Source organism: Nematolebias whitei, chromosome 5 (assembly GCF_014905685.2).
Source record: "Nematolebias whitei isolate Nwh7 chromosome 5, NemWhi1, whole genome shotgun sequence".
NCBI classification, from domain to species: Eukaryota; Metazoa; Chordata; class Actinopteri; order Cyprinodontiformes; family Rivulidae; genus Nematolebias; species Nematolebias whitei.
In genome coordinates this window covers 20,568,257-20,590,707 of record NC_056502.1, presented here as the reverse complement: position 1 = coordinate 20,590,707, position 22,451 = coordinate 20,568,257, and the positions used below count along the sequence as shown (strand labels likewise).

At 41.0% G+C, this 22,451-nt stretch overlaps 1 protein-coding gene across 1 annotated transcript in view; it reads left to right on the top strand.

Moving 5' to 3' along the window:
* Positions 1-4,983: 4,983 nt before the first annotated feature.
* Positions 4,984-22,451, top strand: part of nradd (neurotrophin receptor associated death domain) — an 18,688-nt gene continuing 1,220 nt past the window's right edge. The window contains exons 1-5 of the mRNA XM_037676336.1: positions 4,984-5,041; positions 16,035-16,167; positions 18,077-18,430; positions 20,232-20,445; positions 20,534-20,676. Of these exons, the coding sequence (XP_037532264.1) occupies positions 5,003-5,041; positions 16,035-16,167; positions 18,077-18,430; positions 20,232-20,445; positions 20,534-20,676 (883 nt within the window). The 5' untranslated portion in view covers positions 4,984-5,002. The remainder of the gene's footprint in view (positions 5,042-16,034; positions 16,168-18,076; positions 18,431-20,231; positions 20,446-20,533; positions 20,677-22,451) is intronic.

Here is a 22,451-nt window from a genome sequence, read left to right as displayed (position 1 = left end):
ATGTTGTCAATAATAACCACTTGAACTCCGTCCCTTCCCATCACAAAATGATCTCATTTCAAACCTAGACTGTAGCCGACGGTCTGCATTCCCTTCAGGATCAACCAGCCTGCCTTCTTTATAAACATGTTTATTCTGTCACCAGTTGTCTGTTTGTTTAGATTACTGTCCCCATTCTTGCATTATGGGGACATTTAAGGACATTAGGTCCTTCAGGGGCAGCACGGTGGCGCAACTGGTAGAGCTGCTGCCTCTCAGCGAGCAGGTCCTTGGTTCAAACCCCTGTCTAGGGGCCTTTCTGGGTGGAGTTTGCATGTTCTCTCCGTGAATGCGTGGGTTTTCTCCGGGTGCTCCGGTTTCCTCCCACAGACCAAAAACATGCATGTTAGACTGATTGGTAACTCTAAATTGTCCCTAGGTGTGAGTGAGAGAGTGAATGGTTGTTTGTCTCGTTTGTCTCTATGTGTCCCTGTGATGGACTTGCGACCCGTCCAGGGCGTACCCCGCCCCTCGCACAGTGATTGCTGGACATGGGCACCAGTGACCCCCGTGACCCAAAATGGAATACACGGGTAAAGATAATGGATGGATGGATGGATAGGTCCTTCAGTTTTTGTTTTTTTTTAACTCCTAATTAATCCTGATTTTTTTTCTTAAATGCACAACTTAAATTTTCAGCAAGTTTTCCAGATGATACCAATGTTATGGGCTCTGAAAAATTTAGAAATAAACAACTTTGGTTTGCAATGTTGTATACACACACTGTTCATTTATGGGGAATGTTCATCATTTGAGGTCCCTTTGATCTCTGGGGTCCCTCAAGGGTGTATTTTAGGTCCACTGCTTTTTAATCTGTACATGTTGCCTTTGGGGTCCATTTTTAGAAAACATAACATCCCTTTTCATTGCTTTGCTGGTGACATTCAGTTGATTTTGCCCATTAAGTCAAACAGGGTTACTCCACTGGAACCATAGTCTGGTTAAAACAAGATTTTCTGAATTTAAATGAAAATTAAACTGAAGTCATCTGCTTTGGTAAATGTAACACCCTTGACACTCTTAGCCCCTTGGCTTCATACAGCCAGTCCACTGTCAGAAACCTGGGAGTTATTTTCGATAGTACTTTTAAATTAGACAAACGAATAAATGCTGTTGTGAAATCCAATTTCTTCCAACTAAGACTCATTGTCAAGGGGAAGTCTCGTCTCCCTTTCAGAGACATTGAAAAGGTGATTAATGCTTTTATTAGCTCTTGTTTGGACTACTGTAATGCTTTGTATGTTGGTTTAGATAAATCATCTCTACATTGCTTACATACCATCCAGAATGCATCAGCTCGTCTTTTAACAGCAACTAAAAACACGATCACATAACTCCTGTCCTGGCTTCTCTACACTGGCTTCCTGTTCACTTCAGGATTGATTTTAAGATTTTATTGCTGGTTTTTAACGTCTTAAAAGGTCTGGCCCCATCTTATTTGTCGGTATGAGATCTTCTTAACATCTACACTCCAATAAGAGCACTCTGGTCTACCAACAGTTCATCTTTAGAAGTCCCCAGTTCCTGACTGAAGTCCAGAGGTGATCTGGCTTTTGCGGTTGCTGCTCCAAAACTGCGCAACAGTTCACCTGATCATTTAAAGACTGCTCAGGCTGTTGAGACTTTTAAATCTTTGCTCAAAACTCTTCTTTTTTCCTTCAGGTTTGATCCATGCAGAGTCTGAGAACAAGAGCTGATTTTTATTGCTGTTGTTTTTCAGCCTTCTTGTTCTTCCTGAGTGGTACAAGATGTATTTGTTTCTTGTTCTTATTACTTCATTTTAATTTGACTGAACTGTAACGCACTTTGGTCAGCTTTTGTTGTTTTTATGTGCTATAGAAATAAATTGAATTTGAATAAATTAAAGTGATTTTTATTGTTGGTGGCATTTTTATTTCATATTTAGCAACACATTTTTGTCATGCAACTGTTTTTCTTCTATTTATTTGATTTTTCGTTAATATTTTTCTACTCTTTCTATTTTTGCTCCGCCACCTGTTTGGTTCCAGATTTAAGTCTTCCCAAATCGTGCGCTTCATTTCAGGAGCATTTGTATTAAAGACGATAAAACAACAACTTCAAACAAGAAAAACAAAATCTATTGAACTTTTCAAATGCAATGAATTAAACAAAAAAGAAAAAGTGAGGACCAAACAGACAGAAGAAAGTAATAACTGTGTGTTAGATGGAGGTGATGGCTGTGGAAGCTCCTCCATTGTTGTGAAAGAATGAAGCTGGTTGGTTCAGAGCAGGAACATCCTCATCCTCTTATCCCTCATCAGGCTTTGAAGTGCATGAGACCCCCCTGCTTTGCTCACCTCCATTTGTTCTCCCTTGAAGCCCCCCCCCCCCCCCCTAGAATTTACAAGGTGTGTAATTCACCCTTAATCTTTTGAATGGCTGACATCAAACATGCGAGTCGTCTTGATTCAAAAAGCGAGTCGTCTTGATGCTCGTGCTTGGGTTTGTTTCAGATAAGAGTCTATCACAGCTGTGTGCTAATCCCCTGCAGGATTCCTTTAAAAAGAAATAAAAATAAAATACTTTTTTTACAAGGCGTCACTCGTCAAGATGAGTGTTTTGGGAATAAAGTAGAAAATTACACAATGGATCCCAATGTAGAACTTCAATCCCCCCAAAATAAAGGTGGGATGTTGTGTAAAATGTGACTAAAAGCAGAATGTAAAGCTTTACAGATGTTCAAAGTTTGATCCACAGTGCATCAAAGTAAACGTATCGACTGGAGCAGTGAGTGCCATGCCTGAACCAGGGTGACCTCAGAGAAGTATCCCCTCCTTATAACAGCAAAAAAGTCTGAGCAGAGCTGGAGCTTTTTGAAGGAGACTGTCGTCCTGATTTTATCTTTCCAGGAGTTTTTTTTATTTTATTTCATTTTATTTATTTCATGATGCTCCATGTGTGTTTGGATGTTGAGAGGTTTGGACTGCAGGCAGAATCTCTCAAGAGGCCCAGGAGCAGACGGGACACATCCAGGACTGATTGTCCCTCGGCCCTCGGAGGTGATTCAGGAGTCATCAGATCTATGAGCGGTTTACTGATCTACATGTTTTAGATCTGTTAATGTTTTAGATCCATATTTTCAATTTAGACTCTGGGGGAGTGGTGGCGCAGAGGTTAGAGAAAGTGAGCCTGTGATTGGAAAGTTGCCAGTTTGACTCCTCGAACCGACATCAAAATGTGGGTGGCAAAGGTGAAACACCCACATCTGTCTCCACCCTCATTTGCCCCACTCTGGGCCCCTGAGCAAGGCCCTTAACCCCCATCATCTGCTGCCCTGGGCACCCAACAGCTCTCTGTGGTAGCTCAATGGTCTGTGGTGTCGTCAGGAAAGGCAGTCGGTGTAAAAACAAACCATGCGAGTTAATTTACTGTGGCGACCTCTAAAGAAGGGAGCAGCCGAAAGAAGAAGAAATATACAATTTAGATCGGTGTCAAACTAAATATTCACATATATTGCTGTTTTTTAAACTGATGTTTTAATCATTTTCTTCACATGTTTTATGTGTTCTGTCATAGGTTGTGTGTTTTGGCTGACATCATTTTAGAATGGAATAGGAAGAATAGAAACAGCCTTTATTGTCCCGCAGATGGGAAATGCAAGTGTAACAGCAGCAACAGATAAAAAGATTCACACAGACAGAAAGTTCCTAAAATGTTAAAAACAATAGATAAAGAAATAAAATTAACAAAATCAATAATAAAGTTCAGTGTGTGTTGGAACATTGAGAATTGCAGACTATTTACAGTTCAGTAGTATAAGCAGAGTGTCAGGTAAATAAGCACTTAAATATGTTGTACTGCTGATTAAACAGCAATAAATTAATTCAAGACAACTAAAACATTACAAGCTCTGCCTGTTTGGATGCAAAATACTGATAAAAATGAAGAAACTGCATTTTCAGTGAGAACGCAGAGTGAACGCTGAATTATTAAGATTTGCTGAAGAAGATGATAGAAAAACACTAGCTTAAAGATAAGAGTAACAAAATGATAACTACAAATGTAAAGTAGCAAAATGTGTGCTCAAAGTAGTATAACACTTGTTAAAAGAAGCAAAAGGCTAACTAAAAGCTACAAGTAAGAAAAGGCTAAATGCTAAGAGTAGCAGAACGCTAGATGATAAAATGATTGATTGATAAAATGATGAATGGATAATGATAAAAACTAAAAAATATCAAAGTCCAGGTAAAAGCAGAAATAACTAGCAAAATGCTAATTAAAACCAGCAAAAGATTAACTGAAAGTTAAAAGTAGCAAAAGGCTAGTTGAAAGACACCAATGGCAAATGGAGTGCTAAAGGCTAAAAGTAAAATGCTAGCTGAAAGCTTGAAGTAGGAAAAGGTTACCTTAAAGCTAAAAGTGTCAAAATGCTACATGTATCAACAGGCTAGCTAACAGTAGCAGAATGGTAGCTGAAAGCTAAAAACATTAGAGCCAGTCTGCTGAAGGGGATTCCAAAAACAATGTTTTTAAGAAATTGAAAATATCTCTGTGTAGTTAATGAGACAAACGTAAAAGTTAAACAAAAACGTTATTATTTTTATTAAACATTTACTGTTAATGGTTTAAAGCGTTTGCACGTGACTGTACTTGTAAAGAGCAACTTTTCAGACGGAGTTCTCCTGCAGCCAATCACGGCTCCTGCTCATGGCTGAGGAGGTGGGAGGAGAAACGGGCGAGGAGGAGAAGCTTGCTTCATCTGTGGCAGAGCTGCAGGAGAGGCAGCTGCAGCTCCCATCGCGCACACTCCTGCACACACAGGGACCTCACTGTCCTCTGCGCTCGGACCCTGCGCGCACTTGGAGACGCGCTTCTTGTGCGTAAAAGCGCCAGAACTCCGCGGAGGACCGACGGAACCAGCGCTTTTCACGAGAAGCGGAGCTTGAAGACAGGAGGCGAGTTGTTCGTGTCTCTTCTGGACCTGAGGAGCTGCTCTGGAGACATGAGGTCGATGCTCATCTGCGCGCTTCTGTTGGCCACAGTACGTGTCATTTATTCACTTCCTCTCGTCTCCGTTCGCGCTCTTGTTGCCAGTAAAATATGTTGTGAAAAGTCCTGCCGCCCAGTTCAGCACTCCATTGTTCCCAGAGGACTTCCGCTCCTGTCCTCAGAGCCAGATGTCCCACATCACCAGGCTCCGCTGCCTGGTGCTCTGTTTGTCTTTCCATTGTTGTCCGTGGAGACAGCAGGAGACACATCTGGTCTCAAGTCACACACGGGCAACGTGTGGCCCGCGGGCCACAAGCGGCCCTTTCACTCCCTCAATCCCGCCCTTGATTTTTATCATCAGAGATTAAACGATTTTACATCAACTACTGTACTGACAGGCTGGATTTTATTTAGACCTTTTGAGGAAAGTTGAGACAACTTTTACAGGATCTAGTGTTTTTCTAGTTTAATACAGAGAACATTGCCTTGGTTTTCTAGAATAGACTTTTCCTTGCCAAGTCAAAAATAGATTATTTTAAAAATATGGAAAAATGACTATAAATATTACATTTTCCCTTAAAATGGTGCCCTATTGTTTTTATGGCAATTGAATGGGTTTAGGGAATGTGGATGTATTTCAGCCAAATATGCCAATTTAGCCACAATCTTGACAATTTTTAAAGAAAATTTGGATTTAGCGCACACTATCATGAAAGGCATGCAATAATATATGCGTCTGTGTGACCATTTTGTCTCTGTTAGCAAAATATTTATTATACCAGTGGATGTAATTATTGAAACGCTCAAAGTTATTTTTTGATCCAAGATGGCCACCACAACTAATCAACTTAACAGCTACAAAAATGACCTATATCTCAGGTGTTTATTATGAGACTTAGCCAACTCTGTCTGTTAGCAAAATATCTCTTGAACCGCTGGGCTGATTTGAATGAAACTGTTAGATAGTCGTCACTGGTTGCACGTTGTCAGCTAATTAACTTTTGGAGACTATCCGATTCAAGATGGCCGTCACAGTTGATCAACTTAAGCAAGCACAAACATGACTATAATTCCGTTGTTTTTACAGATACAGATAAAAATTGGTGTGGTAGTAGCTGAGAATCCTCCGGTTTATAAAAGAACAGATCTAAAAAGTGCATCTAACGTTTGCTACATGTTGGTAAACACTGTGTGTTTGCAGATGATGTTTGCATGTGGGGCCCTGCAGAGACTTTATCTAAAAAAATTTAAAAAAAGGCACTCATGAAAAAATTGCTTCAAGCCATCTAAGCCTGTTTCCCACAGAGACTCCTCTCAGACGCACAGCAGGAGCCAGTAAGATTGTTCACGACAAAGAAATAATAAATCATGCATTTTATGAACAAATTACAGTTTGAGTAGTGTTTAAATGCACGTTAAATCCAGGAGCAGCGCTTTAAAAAGCCCCTAATTTTATCATCACTTTAACTTGACATTAATTTTCTTCTTAAAAAAGTGGGGGCTCGGTAGCTCCTGTTCTTGTCCAGGCTTGTCCTCTACAGTCAAAGCACTTTGTTAGATCCAAGTTTTCCCCGTGTAAAGGAGATAATGTCAAAAGTCCTGTTGGATGCTGCTCAAAAACTGTTAGTGCTTTCAGACAACTCTCGCTGGCTGGTTTGTGAGGATTGTATGTCGACTCGGGCTCTACGGATCGTGTTTCTTGTATTTACTGGACGTCCCACCGTGCGTCTCGCCCTCGGCACATCCTGGTAAAAATGAGGCTTATTAGCAGGAACACCCTGAGCAGAGCAATTATTGTTCTCTCATCTGTGCATGTGGTGGGGATAGATCAGTTTGCTGCCTGATTTATCACAGATGCAAGGATCCATCCATTATCTTTTATCTACGTCTTCCTTTTTGGGTCGTGGGGGTCACTGGTGCCTATACCCAGCAGTCACTGTGCAAGAGGTGGGGACACCCTGGACAGGTCTCCAGTCCATCACAGGGACACATAGAGACAAACGAGACAAACAACCTTTCACTCTCTCACTCACACATAGGGATAATTTAGAGTTACCAATCAGCCTAACACGCATGTTTATGGCCTGTGGGAGGAAACCGGAGAAAACCCACGCATGCACCGAGAGAACATGCAAACTCCACCCAGAAAGGCCCCCGGTCGGGATTTGATCTAGCAACCTTCTTGCTGAGAGGCAATAGCTCTACCAACTGTGCCATAATGCTGCACAAACCGTGGGAATTCAACCAATAAAATTGGTGTAAAACTTTGCTGTTTTTTTATTTTGGCTGACTATAAACAATATTTTTTGGTGAATTTTACCTAAATGTCCATCAACTAAATCACACAATTTAATTCAAATTTAACCAATTTTTACACATGTAATTTCTCAAATTTTTGAAGCTTAAACTAATTTTTCCTATTTTTCGACTCCAGTGGACTAAATAAATTCTTACAAATTGTTTATACTTGAAACTTATTAAAAAAAATTAAGTTTTATTTAATTTGTGCGTCTTTTTAGTCAAATAAATTGCACAGCTTTTAACATATTACTCACTTATGTTCTGTAAATTCAAATCCATTGTAAACAAATGTATGGTAGTGAAATTATAACGGTTTGCATGAATATTTCATTATTGTTTAGCCATAAGAGACTATATTTATACTAAATAATGTTCATTTATTCAAATGAAATACATTGAAATACACACAACATGCAGCTCATTAACAAATATCCAGGAATTTATTAATATTTCTACCAAAATAATTGCGTTAATGGGAAATTAACAATAGTGGATGGAAAAAAAAAGATCAGTCATAAGTCTGTGGTTTGTGGATAAACTCGGCTAATGCTAGGCTAGCTAGGCAGCTACATAAGCACCTCATTCAGACGTTGAAAATATAAACACAAAGGCTCATAAAACAACAACTTTTCCAGCTACAAGTTTTATTAGAGTTCCTTTAACTTTCACTAAGTTATCTGTTGTTTCAACCCGTAAAGATAGAGACTTATTGTTCGGTTTTACTTCGCAGGAGACGAATAAACTGTTGACCAGAAGCTAACTGTTCACATGAACGTTGAGTACCGGTGTCTTCGGTAAAATTTTAATCAAGATGTACTGAAAGTAAATAGTCAGTGAAGCTCAAATTTGACCATTTTTGTACAGTGAGTCACTAAAAATACTCATGGGTAATATTTAAAGGTACTCATTTGAAACTATTAAACAAAAAGTAAAAAAATCATCCTAAACTATATGAACTATTCCAACAAAGTTCAGTCAGGTCATCTGGACGGTTTCTTTTTTTGTTGAGATGTTTCGTCCTTCATCCAAAAGACTTCATCAGTCTGGCTGGTCCACTATGTAGGTGTGCTGCTTGTGGGACTCATTGTGGCTCCTCAGACTGATGAAGTCCTTTGGATGAAGGATGAAACGTCTCAACAAACAAAAAAGAAACCATCCAGATTACCTGACTGATTTATGTTGGATTTTTTTTAAACCTGGATTATTGAGCATGAACTTTGATATATTCAAGAGTTTACTGCAGTAGTCAAGTCATCTGGACGGTTTCTTTTTTTGCTGAGACGTTTCATCCTTCATCCAAAGGACTTCTTCAGTCTGAGGAGCCACCAAACAAAACTGATTCCCACAAACAGCATACTCCACAGTGGAACAAAACAGTTTGCTGGTGCTAAGATGGCCTCCGGGACCCACCCTCTCCCCCGCTAACTTCTCTGAGACAGTCATGCCAAAGTGATTCAAAACACCTGAGTGAACATTGTTGGATTTTTACCTGGATTATCGAGCATGAACTTTGGAGTAGGTTTTCAGATCGATATGCTTTTCTGTAATGCAGGTACGCGCTCAATGTAAACAAAGCGCTCGGCAGAATCTGCAGAAAACCACGTGGGAGAGAAAGAAAAGAGGAAAGACGAGTAAAACCACTGTCGGATCCCAACTGTATACTTTACTCAATAAATTTGAGCGTACATACGTACAAATACTTTAAAACTGTCCGACTTCTTCATCCCACACGGCTCATCAGTGGACATCATTATTGCTGACTGATGTTCACTGGTGAGCAAACACACGTGGTGACAACTATTCATTTATGTAACTTGGAGACACAGTAATCCACAATACGAGAAAGAAATGTGTATTTTGTTTTCTGCTTGGTGACTTTTAGGAGTGGTCTTCTTGACATTCTAATGAGTACCTTTTACTGTTTACAATCCTGTTTTTTTTTTTACAGTGCAGTAGTCAGACAGGATGTGCAGTTTAGAGTCTTTACTGAACTTCGTCTGTCTCAGACCGTGAAGGTTGATGGGTCGGCCTTTTCACAGGGGTGGGGGTGCATCCTTTTGTGTGTTTATTTTCACGCGGATTAGATGAACTCTGGAAAGTCTTTAGGGTTCTCACTTCAGAAAGGCACAGAAAATGTTTAAAGCTCAAGACGGCTGAAGTGTGTGTGTGTGTGTGTGATCTGTGATGACTGAGTGACTCCGGCAGCCGTGGAGTTCAGAGACCCCTTGAAAGCAGCAGCTCTCCACGGTGGTCTGTCTGTTCTCGCTGGGGAATCCCTTCAGATTGCAGCTTTTTACCTTAATGGAAAAAGCAACAGCATTTCAGCTTCCTTCAAACTTTAGGCTCCAGATACAGAAGATAAGAGGAAATACTCCGAGGGTCACAACCAGCAAATTACACTGTGCTTGAAAATTGAACATAATGACACAAGTAGCAAAGCAGCAGAAGCAAAAGGGAAAGGCTTCATTGTGGCTCGGTATAAGAGGCGGATTGTATATGAACATGGACATTGGTGTTCATTTATAGGATATAATGCAGGATGCATCATGAAGACGATGAAAGGCTGCACCCGACTCGCAATTAAAAAATAAAGGCTATAACTCAGTCAATTTAGATGATTTTGAGCTAAAATTTGGTGTGGTAGTAGCTGAGCCTGATCCCAAACACACTTAAAGAGTACAAGAAGATTGCTCAAGCTCTTTGTTTAAAACTTTACCATCAACTATTTGCAGTCAGCTCTGTCTGTCGGCAACATATCTCGTGAACCACTGGATAAATGCTAATGAAATTTTCAGGAAATAATTAGTACATGAATGTGTAGACCTGATTAACATTTGGAGCCAGCTCAATCCAAGATGGCTGACACAAACGACTCACCTTAGAAAACACAAAAATGGCTCTAATTTAATCCGTTTTACGGATGTTGTGTTCGAATTTGGTGTGAATATAGCTGAGAATCCTTCACAACACATATTGTAGGTGCTAACCTTTGTGCAGAATTTTTGCTTAAAACCTCAGCAGTGCTCATAATTCAAGGCTGTTTGTCTGTTAGCAAAATATCTCATGAACAACTGGACGGATTTTATTAAAATTTTCAGGAAACAATCAATGGAGGCATATCTGTAACTCTTTATGGTTTGGAGTCAGTTGAAGTCAAGATGGCTGCCACAGCTATTTGGTAGCAATCATCACAAAAGTGGCTAAAAATCTGTTTTGCTCATTTTGAGCTATAGTTTGATTCAGTAGTACCTGAGAGTTGTCCCTAATAAATACTTTGAGCTCTAAATTGTCACATCAAAGTATTCTTTAGGGTTTTAACATAATGGATACATCTTTCTCAACATTTATATGATTTTAGTCTAAAACTCTGCTACGAGAGGCGGCGGGCGACATGCATTCCTCCAAGGCTAGGCCTTTATTTTATGTTCTGAAATCTTTGTTACTTTTGTTGCATTTTGGTCTTTTAGAAAAGCCAGTGAACATACATTAAAGTGGTTTGAAATAAAGTATTTACTGAAAGCTAGCTCGTCTGGTTGCAGTTATGTGTGCGGTCGGTGTAATTGTATTTAAACTGGGTTCTTTACAGCGGAGCGGCAGACAATGTTTTGTTCCTGACAAACAAACTGCTTTCAGCCACGCGGTTCAAAACTGAGCCGTTTGTTTCACGTTGAGTTTTACTTCAGATTATTTACACGATCTCTTCCTGACTGTATCGAGTGTAAACAAGCAGGCAGCGATGAGTAAAGCCCTCTCAGTGTGTGTACAAGTACACGATTTGGCAAGAAAACTACCCAACAATCGTTTCCCAAGTTGTAAGTAATGTATTTGGAGAAATGCTGTAGAAGTCATGAAATGTGACTCCTACTGGTTTTATGACGAGCTTGTTATGCTTCGTTTAGAATTAAAGTATAAATTTGGGACACACGTTTGAGTGACAGCTACTTCCTGTTTGGAGGTGAAACGGATTTTCACCATGCAGCCTCACGCACAACATTAAAGGAAAAATGTAACAAAAAAAGCTTAATTTTAGGGGAAGTTATTAATTAAAAGTTATGTTTTCTGCACTTTAAAGGTACATTTGATTACAAATACAAACATTTTAGACTTTTATGCCAAAGTTAAACTAAGGTCATCAGAGGAAGTACACACATGGCTGAAAAGCTTGGGAACTTTTGCTTTTTGGACGTTTTAGACGGGCCTGATTGGCCTTTCAGAGTTTTTGAGCTTCAAGTATTTTCTCAGAATGTTTCATTTCCTCTAGTTTAGTCCCTTTGGATGTACTGAGTCACTGCTGCGTGGATCACTGTTTTTAATCGTCTCACGCGGAGCACAGATTAAATCTTTTATTGCACGCTGCGCCCCCATGAAGGAAGAGCCGAGCTTCTCGTAGTTCCTGCTCTTGGTTGAGTTGTTTCTCCGTTTGAGCTGGCAGAGATACATCAGCCGAGACTCGCACCGAAATGACAGAAATTGAAGCTGAAGTTGGAAATAAAGCAGAGCTGCTGTTTATCCGAGACGAGTTTAGCGTCAAAAAAGTTCGATAAACCCTGTCTGTCACAGAAAGGTGATTTTGTTGCTGCATGCTTGGGCTCAGTTTCGGCTCTTGTCTGCTGGAGCCCACCATCGTGAAGCCTCTTGAAGCTTCAGCTGTGAAGCAGCTCAGTCAAAACTGGGAGTTGTTTTTGGACCGAGGCGAGCCCTGTTTCAAAGCTGTCTCCTGTACATTTTTGGATGTGACTAAGGCCATGGCACTGCGTGTGCATGTGTGTGTGTGTGTGTGTGTGTGTGTGTTTCTGCTTGGTGGGCTTTAGCTGGAGCCTCAGCAGGTCTGCACATGTTCCCTGTGTGTCTTGGCAGACTTCAGACACAAAAACGGGAGACATCGTTTTCCCTTTAGCAGGAGGTTAACTGTTAGACATCTGCTTGCTCTTGTCAGAGCCCCAGGCGGGGGGTGGGGGGGTTGATTCCGTTAAATGTGTGCATATTTAAGATGCCGCAGCGTTGAGCCTGGAGATGTGGTGTTAGTGAAACTCTGGTCTTCACAGACACACCTGGAGGGCCCGGAGACTTCAAAGACGTTGTCTCACTCCAAGTGGACACTCATACAAGTCCTCGATGAAATGACTCCCCCCGAGTTTGAAACGTCTCATTTACACCCTCATGCTCACATGGGTTGTATTTGCCATTTTCTTTGGGTTTAGGACAAAAGGACACTTGAAAAAGTTGGGACGTTGTGTAAAATGTAACATATTTTATTCACAGTGAAACACTGTCAACATATCAAAGGTTTAAATTTTCCCATAAAAAAGGTATAAAGTAGTCACTCGTTTATCACAGGGGTTACCGTCTGGACCCCCCCGCAATAAGTGAAGCGGAAGTCTGAGATTATCATTATTGTATGTTCCCATACAATGGCAAAATTAGTTCTCTGCATTTAACCCATGACATCTGGGATGCACCCAGGTGGAGCAGTGGGCTGCTATGTGTGCACCCGGGGAGCAATTAGGGATTAGGGGTGCATTCACACTAGCCCTGTTTAGTCCGCTTTAATCGAACTCTAGTCCGTTTGGCTAGAGAGTTTGGTTTGTTTGGGGAGGTGTGAATGCACAATCAAACTTTGATGCAGACCAAAAAAGCGACCTCTGGTCTGCCTAAATACCTAGGTCTTGGTCCGGTTGAAGTGAACTCTGGCGCGGTTCAAATGCAGTGTGAATGCAAGCGGACCGGAGACCGCTCCAAAAGCAGGAAGTGGACTACAGCGCAGGGCATTCTGTGTAAATACAACCAAAATGAATGTGCATTTCTCTTACCTCATATCGGCCCCTGACAAACTGCAAAGTAGGAACGCTATACTTATTTTAGTATTTATAAATATTTTAAGGCTTTATAAACCCTTCCCACACTCTTGCAATGTTCTAAACTCTTTAACAACATATGTATATACATGTATACTGTACAGTAGCTACGTACTGCAAACAAAACCACACAATGGTCCATATCGAGTCCAAATCTAGATGCAAAAAGTCCCGGTGAGCGCCAGAGAAAACACCGGACCTCAAAGCAACGCCTCCTCGCCAGAGAGGCTCCCTGGGACGGCATGCAGCACTCAGATTGACTGATAATGCGGGAAGTAGTTTTGGTCCAATTCCCGGTTGGTTCTGCACAAAGCAACTGGCCCAGACAACATCCCCGGAAAAATGTTGAAGGAATGTGCCAATCAGCTCTGCGAGGGGCTGGCAGACATCTTTAACACCTCACTTACCCTGGAGACAGTTCCCACCTGCCTGAAGACTGCCACCATCATCCCAGTCCCAAAAAGCTCTACAGTGACTGGTCTGAATGCCTATCGGCAAGTGGCCCTCACCCCGATAGTCGCTAAATGCTTCGAAAAACTGGTCATGACTCACATCAAAACAACCATCAACATCAACGAGGACCCTCATCAGTACGCATACTGTGAGAACCGATCAACAGAGGATACCATCTCCTCTGTGGTCCACACTGCGCTCAACCACCTGGAGCAGAAAAACTCTTACGTCTGTATGCTCTTTGTGGACTTCACATCCGCCTTCAACACCATGATCCCCCAAACCCTGATGGACAAACTATCCACACTAGGACTAAGCCCCTCCATTTGCAACTGGGTACTAGACTTCTTAACAAACAGACCACAGTTAGTGAGGATCCACAACTTCTCCTCCACCATAACCCTCAGCACTGGCTCTCCTCAGGGATGTGTGTTGAGCCCCCTCCTGTTAACTCTGCTCACATATGATTGTGCAGCTACCCATCCAGGCTGTCACATTGTAAAGTTTGCAGATGATACAGCAGTGGTGGGATGCATCACAAACAATGATGAGTCCAGCTACAGGCAAGAGGTGGAACACCTGGAGAGCTGGTGCAAAGAGAATAACCTTCACATCAATGTGAAGAAGACAAAGGAGATGATTGTGGACTTCCGAAGGAACAACAACATCTACACCCCCTGAACATAAGAGGATCTGCGGTGGAAGTGGTCTCCAGCTACAAGTACTTGGGTGTACACATGAATGACAACCTCAGCTGGAGCAACAACACCACCAGCCTGATCAAGAAAGCTCATCAGAGACTCTACTTCCTCAGACGGCTGAGACGAGATGGTCTGGGAAGCTCAGTCCTCACCTCCTTCTACAGGTGTGCAGTGGAGAGCATCCTATGCTCCAGCATCAATGTGTGGCATGGAGGCTGCACAGCTGCAGAAAGAAAAGCTTTGCAGAGAGTGGTGAAGGCTGCACAGAAGACTGTTGGAGTCAGTTTCCTCACCATCACAAACATCTACACCTCCAGATGCAGGAAGAGGGCCACCTGCATCATGAAGGACCTCACTCACCCAGCACACACACTTTTTGCCCCACTCCCCTTAGGAAAGAGGTTGAGAAGCATTAAGTGTAGAACCACTAGACTGAGGAACAGCTTATACCCTGAGGCTGTTAGACTCATGAATCTCTAACCAGAATAACCACTGTGAAAAATCACATCATGTTGCTGCTGATCTGTTTCAGTGTTGATGTGTTCATGCGTGCACATCTGCTCACACAGACTCATGTTCATGTTTGTGCTGATGTTCAATGTTTTATGTTGTTAGTGCTTAGTGTATATTTAGTTGATGTTTTTCTTAGTTCATATCTTAGATGTTTATTTTTTTTTGCTTTTTTGCTTTGTTTTTGACTGTCCAGAGGACCAGATTGAACTTTTTTGAATTTTTCTACCTGGATTATTGAGCATGCATCAGGATATCTTAGATGTTATTACTGTTTTTCTTATACATTTTATTGTTGGATGTAACTGGGACCCTGTGTACATAATTTCGCTCCACCACATGTACCACATGAGGTGCGAATGACAATAAAGAATCTCTGGCTCTCTGATCCACTGAGCGCCAAAGTCACTAAGAATAATGTAGGCTTATTGAGAGAAAACTACAAAATGACGGCGTCTGTCCGAAGTATTATTTTTTTCGTTAACTTTTTACTGTCTCTCGTAGTGTCCCAGTTACGTGTAATGTTAGTCATGTGTCGTGTACATTTGTACTGTGAAAAACCGCAACTGACCGAGTCTGCAAAAGTCGAACCGCGAAGTAGCGATGGGCTAATGTATCTGTAAACACAAATCCACGACTGTTAATTCAAGCTCCATCATGCAAAGAGGAAGCCATGCATCCAGAAACACCTCCATCATCTCTGGGCCAGCATCCTGACATATTAATTAATTTATTTATTTAGGAATAGGGCTCGTTTTCCTCCTCCCACCCACCTAAAGCCGACCACTTTCTGTCAGGCACCAACCCTGTTGCACAAGCTGTTAGGAATGTCTGATGTGTTCCTCATGTCAGGACTCAAATGGGTCTCTTTTAGTGCCCACTCGCAGATAAGAGCTCAGGGCACTTAGGAGTGAAAACTAAGACAGATAGAAAGATTACAACAACAACAAAAAAGGTTCAGGAAAAGAAGCGTTTTCCCTTTCCTTTTTCATCGTGCCCTGGGTGAAATACGTGTGATTTCCTTTTTACAAATTATATAAACAAGAAGACTCCCTGCAGAAAAGAAAACTTCCTCTTTTCCTCTTGTTTAAATGTCCATCATGGTTCCTGCAACTCACATCAAAACAAACAGATCTAAAAGTCTAAAAGATAAAAAATAATCTGTTTGGTTCTTTTAGTAAAAGGCGCGGCGGTGGTTTATTTGACTGTATCGTGTTTACTTTAGGTTACTCTTGGAAAGGCCTGTCTCAGCGGTCAGTTCACTGAATCAGGCCAGTGTTGCAGTCTGTGTCCTGTCGGCTTTGGAGTGGAGGCATCCTGTGGGAAGGAGGATACCAAATGTGCACCATGCCCACAAGGTAAGCACTTATAATCTAATGTTACAATTTTTAGCTTGTCTCATATATCCCACTCATTTCTCAAGGCAAACCTCGTTAAGGCTGCCGATACAGAAGCACACTTGTTACTGTTGAGCTTAAAATATTTTGTGTATCTTGTCACGCAGCTATGCGATCAGGATTAGAGTGACTTTTCATAGATGTGCATCAAACAACGTGGAGGAAATCTGAGAAACAAATGGCACAAAAAACTATGGAGCTCAATGGGATTTTGGGGAAACACGCAAAAACTCAGCCCTCTTTGGAGCTCTTTACCTCAGGCATATTTCACAGTAGACACATCATTCAAAGTTCAAATGGCTCACAGAGAGTTGGAACTTATGTGTCTGAACTGGCATCTTGATAGCTTTATGATTTTAACACAAATACCAGTTTTAGTTTCATGATTTTTGGATTTTTCATGGAATGTTCAACTGACCGTTGATAATATGTTTGAAAAAGTCAAAACCTGTGCAAACAAACATTTCTTACTTTAGCACATGTACCAATCAAATATTAAAACGTTAAGATTTTTGTCTTCTTTCACCTAGTTCAGGGGTCTGCGACCTTTTAAATCAAAAGAACCATTTCTACCCTTCATTTACTAAACACAAAGTGTCTAGAGCTGCAACACGGTCATTATCAACTGCTGGCTCATGGGCCACTTCAAATTTTTATGGAGGTTCTTTTATTTTATTATTTTTTTGCCAGTGGGGGTGACTATAAAACAAAAAAAATATAATGAATTTTAACATTTAATAATTTTATATTTTAGGGCTAAAGAAAAGACCACATTCATGTAAACAAGGGGAATATATATATATATATATATTTCATACCAATTTTACCCCCAAAAAATTAACCCTGAACTCTGTAGGTTTATGTGAGTCTTCCTTTTAACTTTAGAAAAATAAAAATAATTATCGGTATGCATCCCACTTTAAAGTAGTAAAGCATAAATTTAGTCTGTTTAAATATTAGGCCATTTTGTTGGATATGTAAATGTGACTTAATAAGTTTTAATAAAAAAAATACTTTAACTTTAATTAGATTAATCTTTCAATTAATTAATTAATTAATCATCATATTTCTTCTAGGCAATTGTCCTATAGGTCTGAAAATTTTCTAGTGGATTTGAGAGAAAGATCCTGCTGTAAAGTCACAAGTTGTATAAATGAAATGGCTAAAACTAATCAACATTATTTTCTCTCTTTTAGCGATTTAATTTAAACATTTGCAGAAAAACCGCTAAAACTTGTCATTTATCTTTACTGTGGGTATAAAAACCAATGACTTTATATTTTGCATTATGTTGGGTCAAAGCTTCAAGGAGCCACAGACCCAGATTGTCCTTCACTTCTTCACTTCTAGGACTCGTGGTTTTCTCTCAAAGCCCCTCAGAACACAGAGTGTACAGCCAAGCTTTCAGACTTCAGCTATATTTTAGCTTAAAATATTCTCCTAAAAAATGGAAGCGAGGGGTCATTTGAACTTCTGTCTCCTCCATAAAACACTGCAGGAACAGGAAAATGCACATGTTGGACAATCAGAGTCTTCTGCCCCTCAGATCTTGAAGGTGTAAGATCTGACCTTTAGTTTTCAGTCCGTTTCTGTCCACTTCTCTGAAGTTTGCAGTCAGGGAGTGAGAGACACAGGTGTGTGGTTACCGTGGTGACCAAAATGAGCCACTGGCAGCAGCTTTGTCATTTTTGTTATCTTCCTTTTTTTTTTTTTTTACATTTTTTCACAGTTTGCCCATCAGAATGTGTTTTTTTCTAAGTATTACAGAACTGATGTAGGATTTGTGGGGGCAGTAGCTGCATTAGCATTTTTCAACATTCCTTCAGAAATTCTGTAGTCTAGTTTTAAATCTCTTATTTTTTCTTCCCAGGAACATTTTCTTCATCTGAAAGCCTTAAACCTTGCGTTCCATGTACGAAGTGCCCGCCTAGCCTCCCCACCCTGACGACCTGCTCAGCCTCCAGCGACACCCACTGCGAGTGTGACACCGGCTTCTTCTTCATGAATGTCTATGGCGTGTGCGCGCCTTGCTCCAAGTGCAGGCGCGGCGAGGGTGTGATCCAGGAGTGCAAGTCTCAGAACGATAGGCTGTGCAAGATCTGTGGCCCAGGAACCTTCTCAGAGGAGCATCACAGCACCAAACCTTGCCAGATGTGCACTCGGTGCTCAGACAACGAGGTGGAGATCCGTCCTTGTTTGCCCAACTCTGACACGCTCTGCATGGGTGAGTGCTGGCAGGGAAACAGACTCATGGTCTTACTGACGGACACATACTGGTTTTATAATGTCTAACCTGCCACAAGTGGACTCAGGTCATCTCTGTGGAGCTGAAGCTGAGTGCAGTTTAAGCAAGGAGAGATTAGAAGATTAGGTCTTAAGGGTAAATGATGAACAATTTCTGAATGCTGGTCACCATTTCTTTAATTATGCACCAACAGATTTGAGAAAAAAACAAAACCAAAAACCACGATTCTAAAAAGAAACCACTTTTCTGAGTGGAAAACCCAAACCCAGCTGTGGGCCAGCCAATGACATCGCTACTAAGCTGACCTCTTCGTAGAAGGGCTGTATTCTGTCTTTAAGTGATGTTATTGAGATAACTCATTCAGTTACTACCTTTTCATTAACTGTTCTTTCCCCTTTCCTCTTTTCATTTTCAACTTTCCATTTTATGGCTGCACATGTGTTGTATGAGACATACGGTTGGTATTCCTCTGCTATGTTTTGAATTAAAACGCAATAAACAAAAGAAAAGAAAAAAAGATTGCAAGTGGGGTTCTGTGGAGAGGTAATGAGCAGTCAATATCTTACCTGCTGTAGACAGCTCTTTGTTTAACCTCAGCTTCACCAAATTGTCCAGCTGATAGCTACGTAGTCTGAGCTAGAATAAGAACAAAATGGATTGCTGTAGGGATGCACGATATTGGATTTTTGGACGATATCCGATATGCTAATATGTTAAAACTTATTTGGCCGATAACCGATACCAATACAGATCTTTTTCCCCTAGACTTACTTACCTACTGCTGTGGAATTAAAATACATTATTCGTCATGGTCTTTGTCAGTTTGGCTTGCCATCAAATGCAGATGCCAAAAAGGGGGCTGAAAATGATGTAACACTTTATAAATATATATTTAAAAAAGCAGCGCCTTTTATATCGGTGAGTTATTTTGATGGAATGGCTGATGTCCGATATTTAACTTTATCGCTAATATCGGCCGATACCATGCCGATAATATCGTGCATCCCTAGATTTCTGAAGTCTCAAAATGACTCCTAGCTGAAAAAAATCAGCTGTTCATGTAGATTCAGAACCTCCCTTCAACAAATATCTGAACTATTCCTTTAAATTTAAATTTTCTGCCGCGTTAGTGCTGTATTGCTGCAGTGCCACTTGTGTTGGGAATTTACATTTTACAGGTTTCAAATGAATGAATGGCAAACGGAGCAACGAGTTCTGTAAGACGGACTGCAGATTTTTGTCGTCGCTTATACTTTGAAAGAACACACGACTAATTTAACAAACGTCTCTGACACAAATGGTTGATTAAAAATGTAAAACTGTGAGCTGAATTGAGGGAAGATGAGGGTCTGGGCATGTGGTCCACATGTGCATCCTCACCTCTGAGCAGAGAAACATCTGTAATAAAAACCTAAAAGCCCACTTAAGTCTTGTAGTCCAACTCGAGCGAGCTCGGCGGGTCTTTAGGTTAACTGCCCCTGAAGGCCGAGGGGGACAGCTGACCCTGACAGTTAGTCCTTTTGCCCCCAAATGGCTACACATGCTCCCCAGGAGTGGGGTCATTTGTACACTGAAAGTTCACATGCCATGACCCTATGACCCCCCCCACACAGGTCAGCATGTTTGATCCTAAAATAGCTGGACTGCAGGAGGCTGGAAAAAAAAAAAAGGTTAAAAATCCTCAGGGACTCAGAAGGACGGAGGCTATCGTTCCATCTGGCCCTAATGAACATGTCCAAAGTGTTGATGCTCCTCCCTGACGCGTCTCCTTTTCTTATAGATAAGAAGCTGCACATCATGTCTCGTCCCAGTGAGACCGAAGGGCCCCACGTGACTCCTCATTGGCCACTTCTAGAGGAGGAGGAGGTCAACCGTACACCGGAACCGTCCAAGTTTACCCCGCAGGACGAGGGTGGACGCAACAACATAGTGGCCTATGTGTCTGTTCTGGCGGCTGTGGTTCTTGGATTGCTCATTTATGTGGCTTACAAGTGGTGAGTTTTCCCAGGATTATTGTTCCCTAAGAAGAAGTGTATGATTAGCCCACTTGTAGGTGATTCAGCTTTCATCTGCATTTCTCAGTTGGCAGTCGTGCAAACAGAAAAGGGCTTTGTCTAAGGCCCATGCAGCTGAGCTGGGAACATCTCCAGAGGGAGAAAAGCTCCAAAGTGACAGCGGTGTTTTTCTGGACTCCTACAGCCTTCAGGACAACCAGCTCAACAAAGGTGACGGCTTAAAACTGCAGATTACTCGTTATCTCGTCAATCCGATCAGAATTAAACTCAGTTCCTCCAAAACGAAGTTGTTTAAAGTGCTATCTGCAACAGGTAAGATATTCATTGTAAGCTTTTCCACAGAAAATATCTGAACCATTCTTTTAAGGGACTTCCAGTAACGACTGCAGGACTAGTCTAAGGACAGCTTCAACAAATGCTCGGGATTTACTTGTGGGAAAGTCCAGCAAATACTGAGGTTGTGTTTGTGCTCTGAAGGCAGCACATTGTCAGTGAAGTGGACCTGTGTCTGAAATAATCGGAGTCACATCGTTGTCTCAGCTGCTGCTCAGTGTCTGAATCCCTCTATTGTGCCTCTGTTGTCAATTGTTCCAGACAAATTGCTCCTGCCTCAAAAGTTTTAGGATCCTTTAAATTGGTGTAAATGCTGAACCAGCACTTTTGTTTTTCAATTTCTCCGTACGTTTTTTTTTGCGAACTAACTACTTCAGCAGACTGGGCTAATTTAGCCATTCGTAAATCAAAACGTTCAGCTGATTCAGGACAGGGGTGCTATGGCTTTTTCTAAAAAATATTCTGCTTCTTTTTAAATTCTTATTATTACAGAAATACATTAGGATGTGTTCATTTCCTTCAAAAACAATGCTCTCTTTTAAATCTGCTTCAGCATAATTAAATACAGAAACTAAACACAAGTAGTTGTAGAAAGTAGAAAATAGCTTCAAATTATCCCACAAACATTTTACCTAAAACTAAATGTGGACGCTGGTAAAGCAGCGTGGTGTAACAGCAAAAAGACTCAGTCACTAATGAACAGCAAGCAGTGCAGAATCAAGATCAAACTGAAGTGAAGCCAAACAAGAATGCAGGGGAACAACAGAGTAGATAAATAGCTGCGATAAACACGTGGCCTCAGAGGAAAGTGGGAAAGACGAGCCTAAATACACCAGAATAAACACCAGGGAGGCATTTACAAAGGCGGTAAAAGAACACGATGGAAGTAAACCAAGACTAAACAAACACGGGGAAAAATAAATACAAACAAACCCTGAACTTAAACTAAAACTCAATGAGATGAGTCAAGTATGGAAGTCTCGAAGTGCCAGGAAAAGAAATAAAAACAGAGGTGGTAAAAATCAATTCTCTCAGTTTAGTAAAGTGTCCTCACAGATATAACAGGTCTCTCTTGTAAATGAGTTCTTGAGGCTCAATGGGAACTAACCTGCATAAATAAAGCTCTAATAATATAAATAATAATGTTGGTGTCCAGGTGTTGAGCTTTCTTTTTAGTGCGGAGCTGAAGGGTGACAAGAAGCCGGAGGAAACGCGATGCCGAAAGTGAAATGAGAGTTTAGGGACCGTCTACAAATGGCAACATCCAACAATATTATTAAATAAATCAGTAACATTGTCTGTGTGTTTTGTCACCTAAAGCACACCAGATGTTTATGAATTATTGTTTATTGAAGTCATTCCAACAGTTAAATTAGGCACATTTTGTGTGTCTGATGATTTATTTAGAAGTTAATGATCCCGAAAGAAAGAAATTGTCTGACTCTCTGACTTCACGGAACAGAAGGATGTTGCTCAGCAAATCTGTGATGCGTGGATTAAAGATGGCGATGTATCGAATATACTCAATGTATCGAATATACTCAGTGCATCAAATATACTCAATGTATCGAATATACTCGATGTATCGGATATACTCGATGCGTTGAATATACTCGATGCATCGAATATACTCGATGCATCGAATATACTCG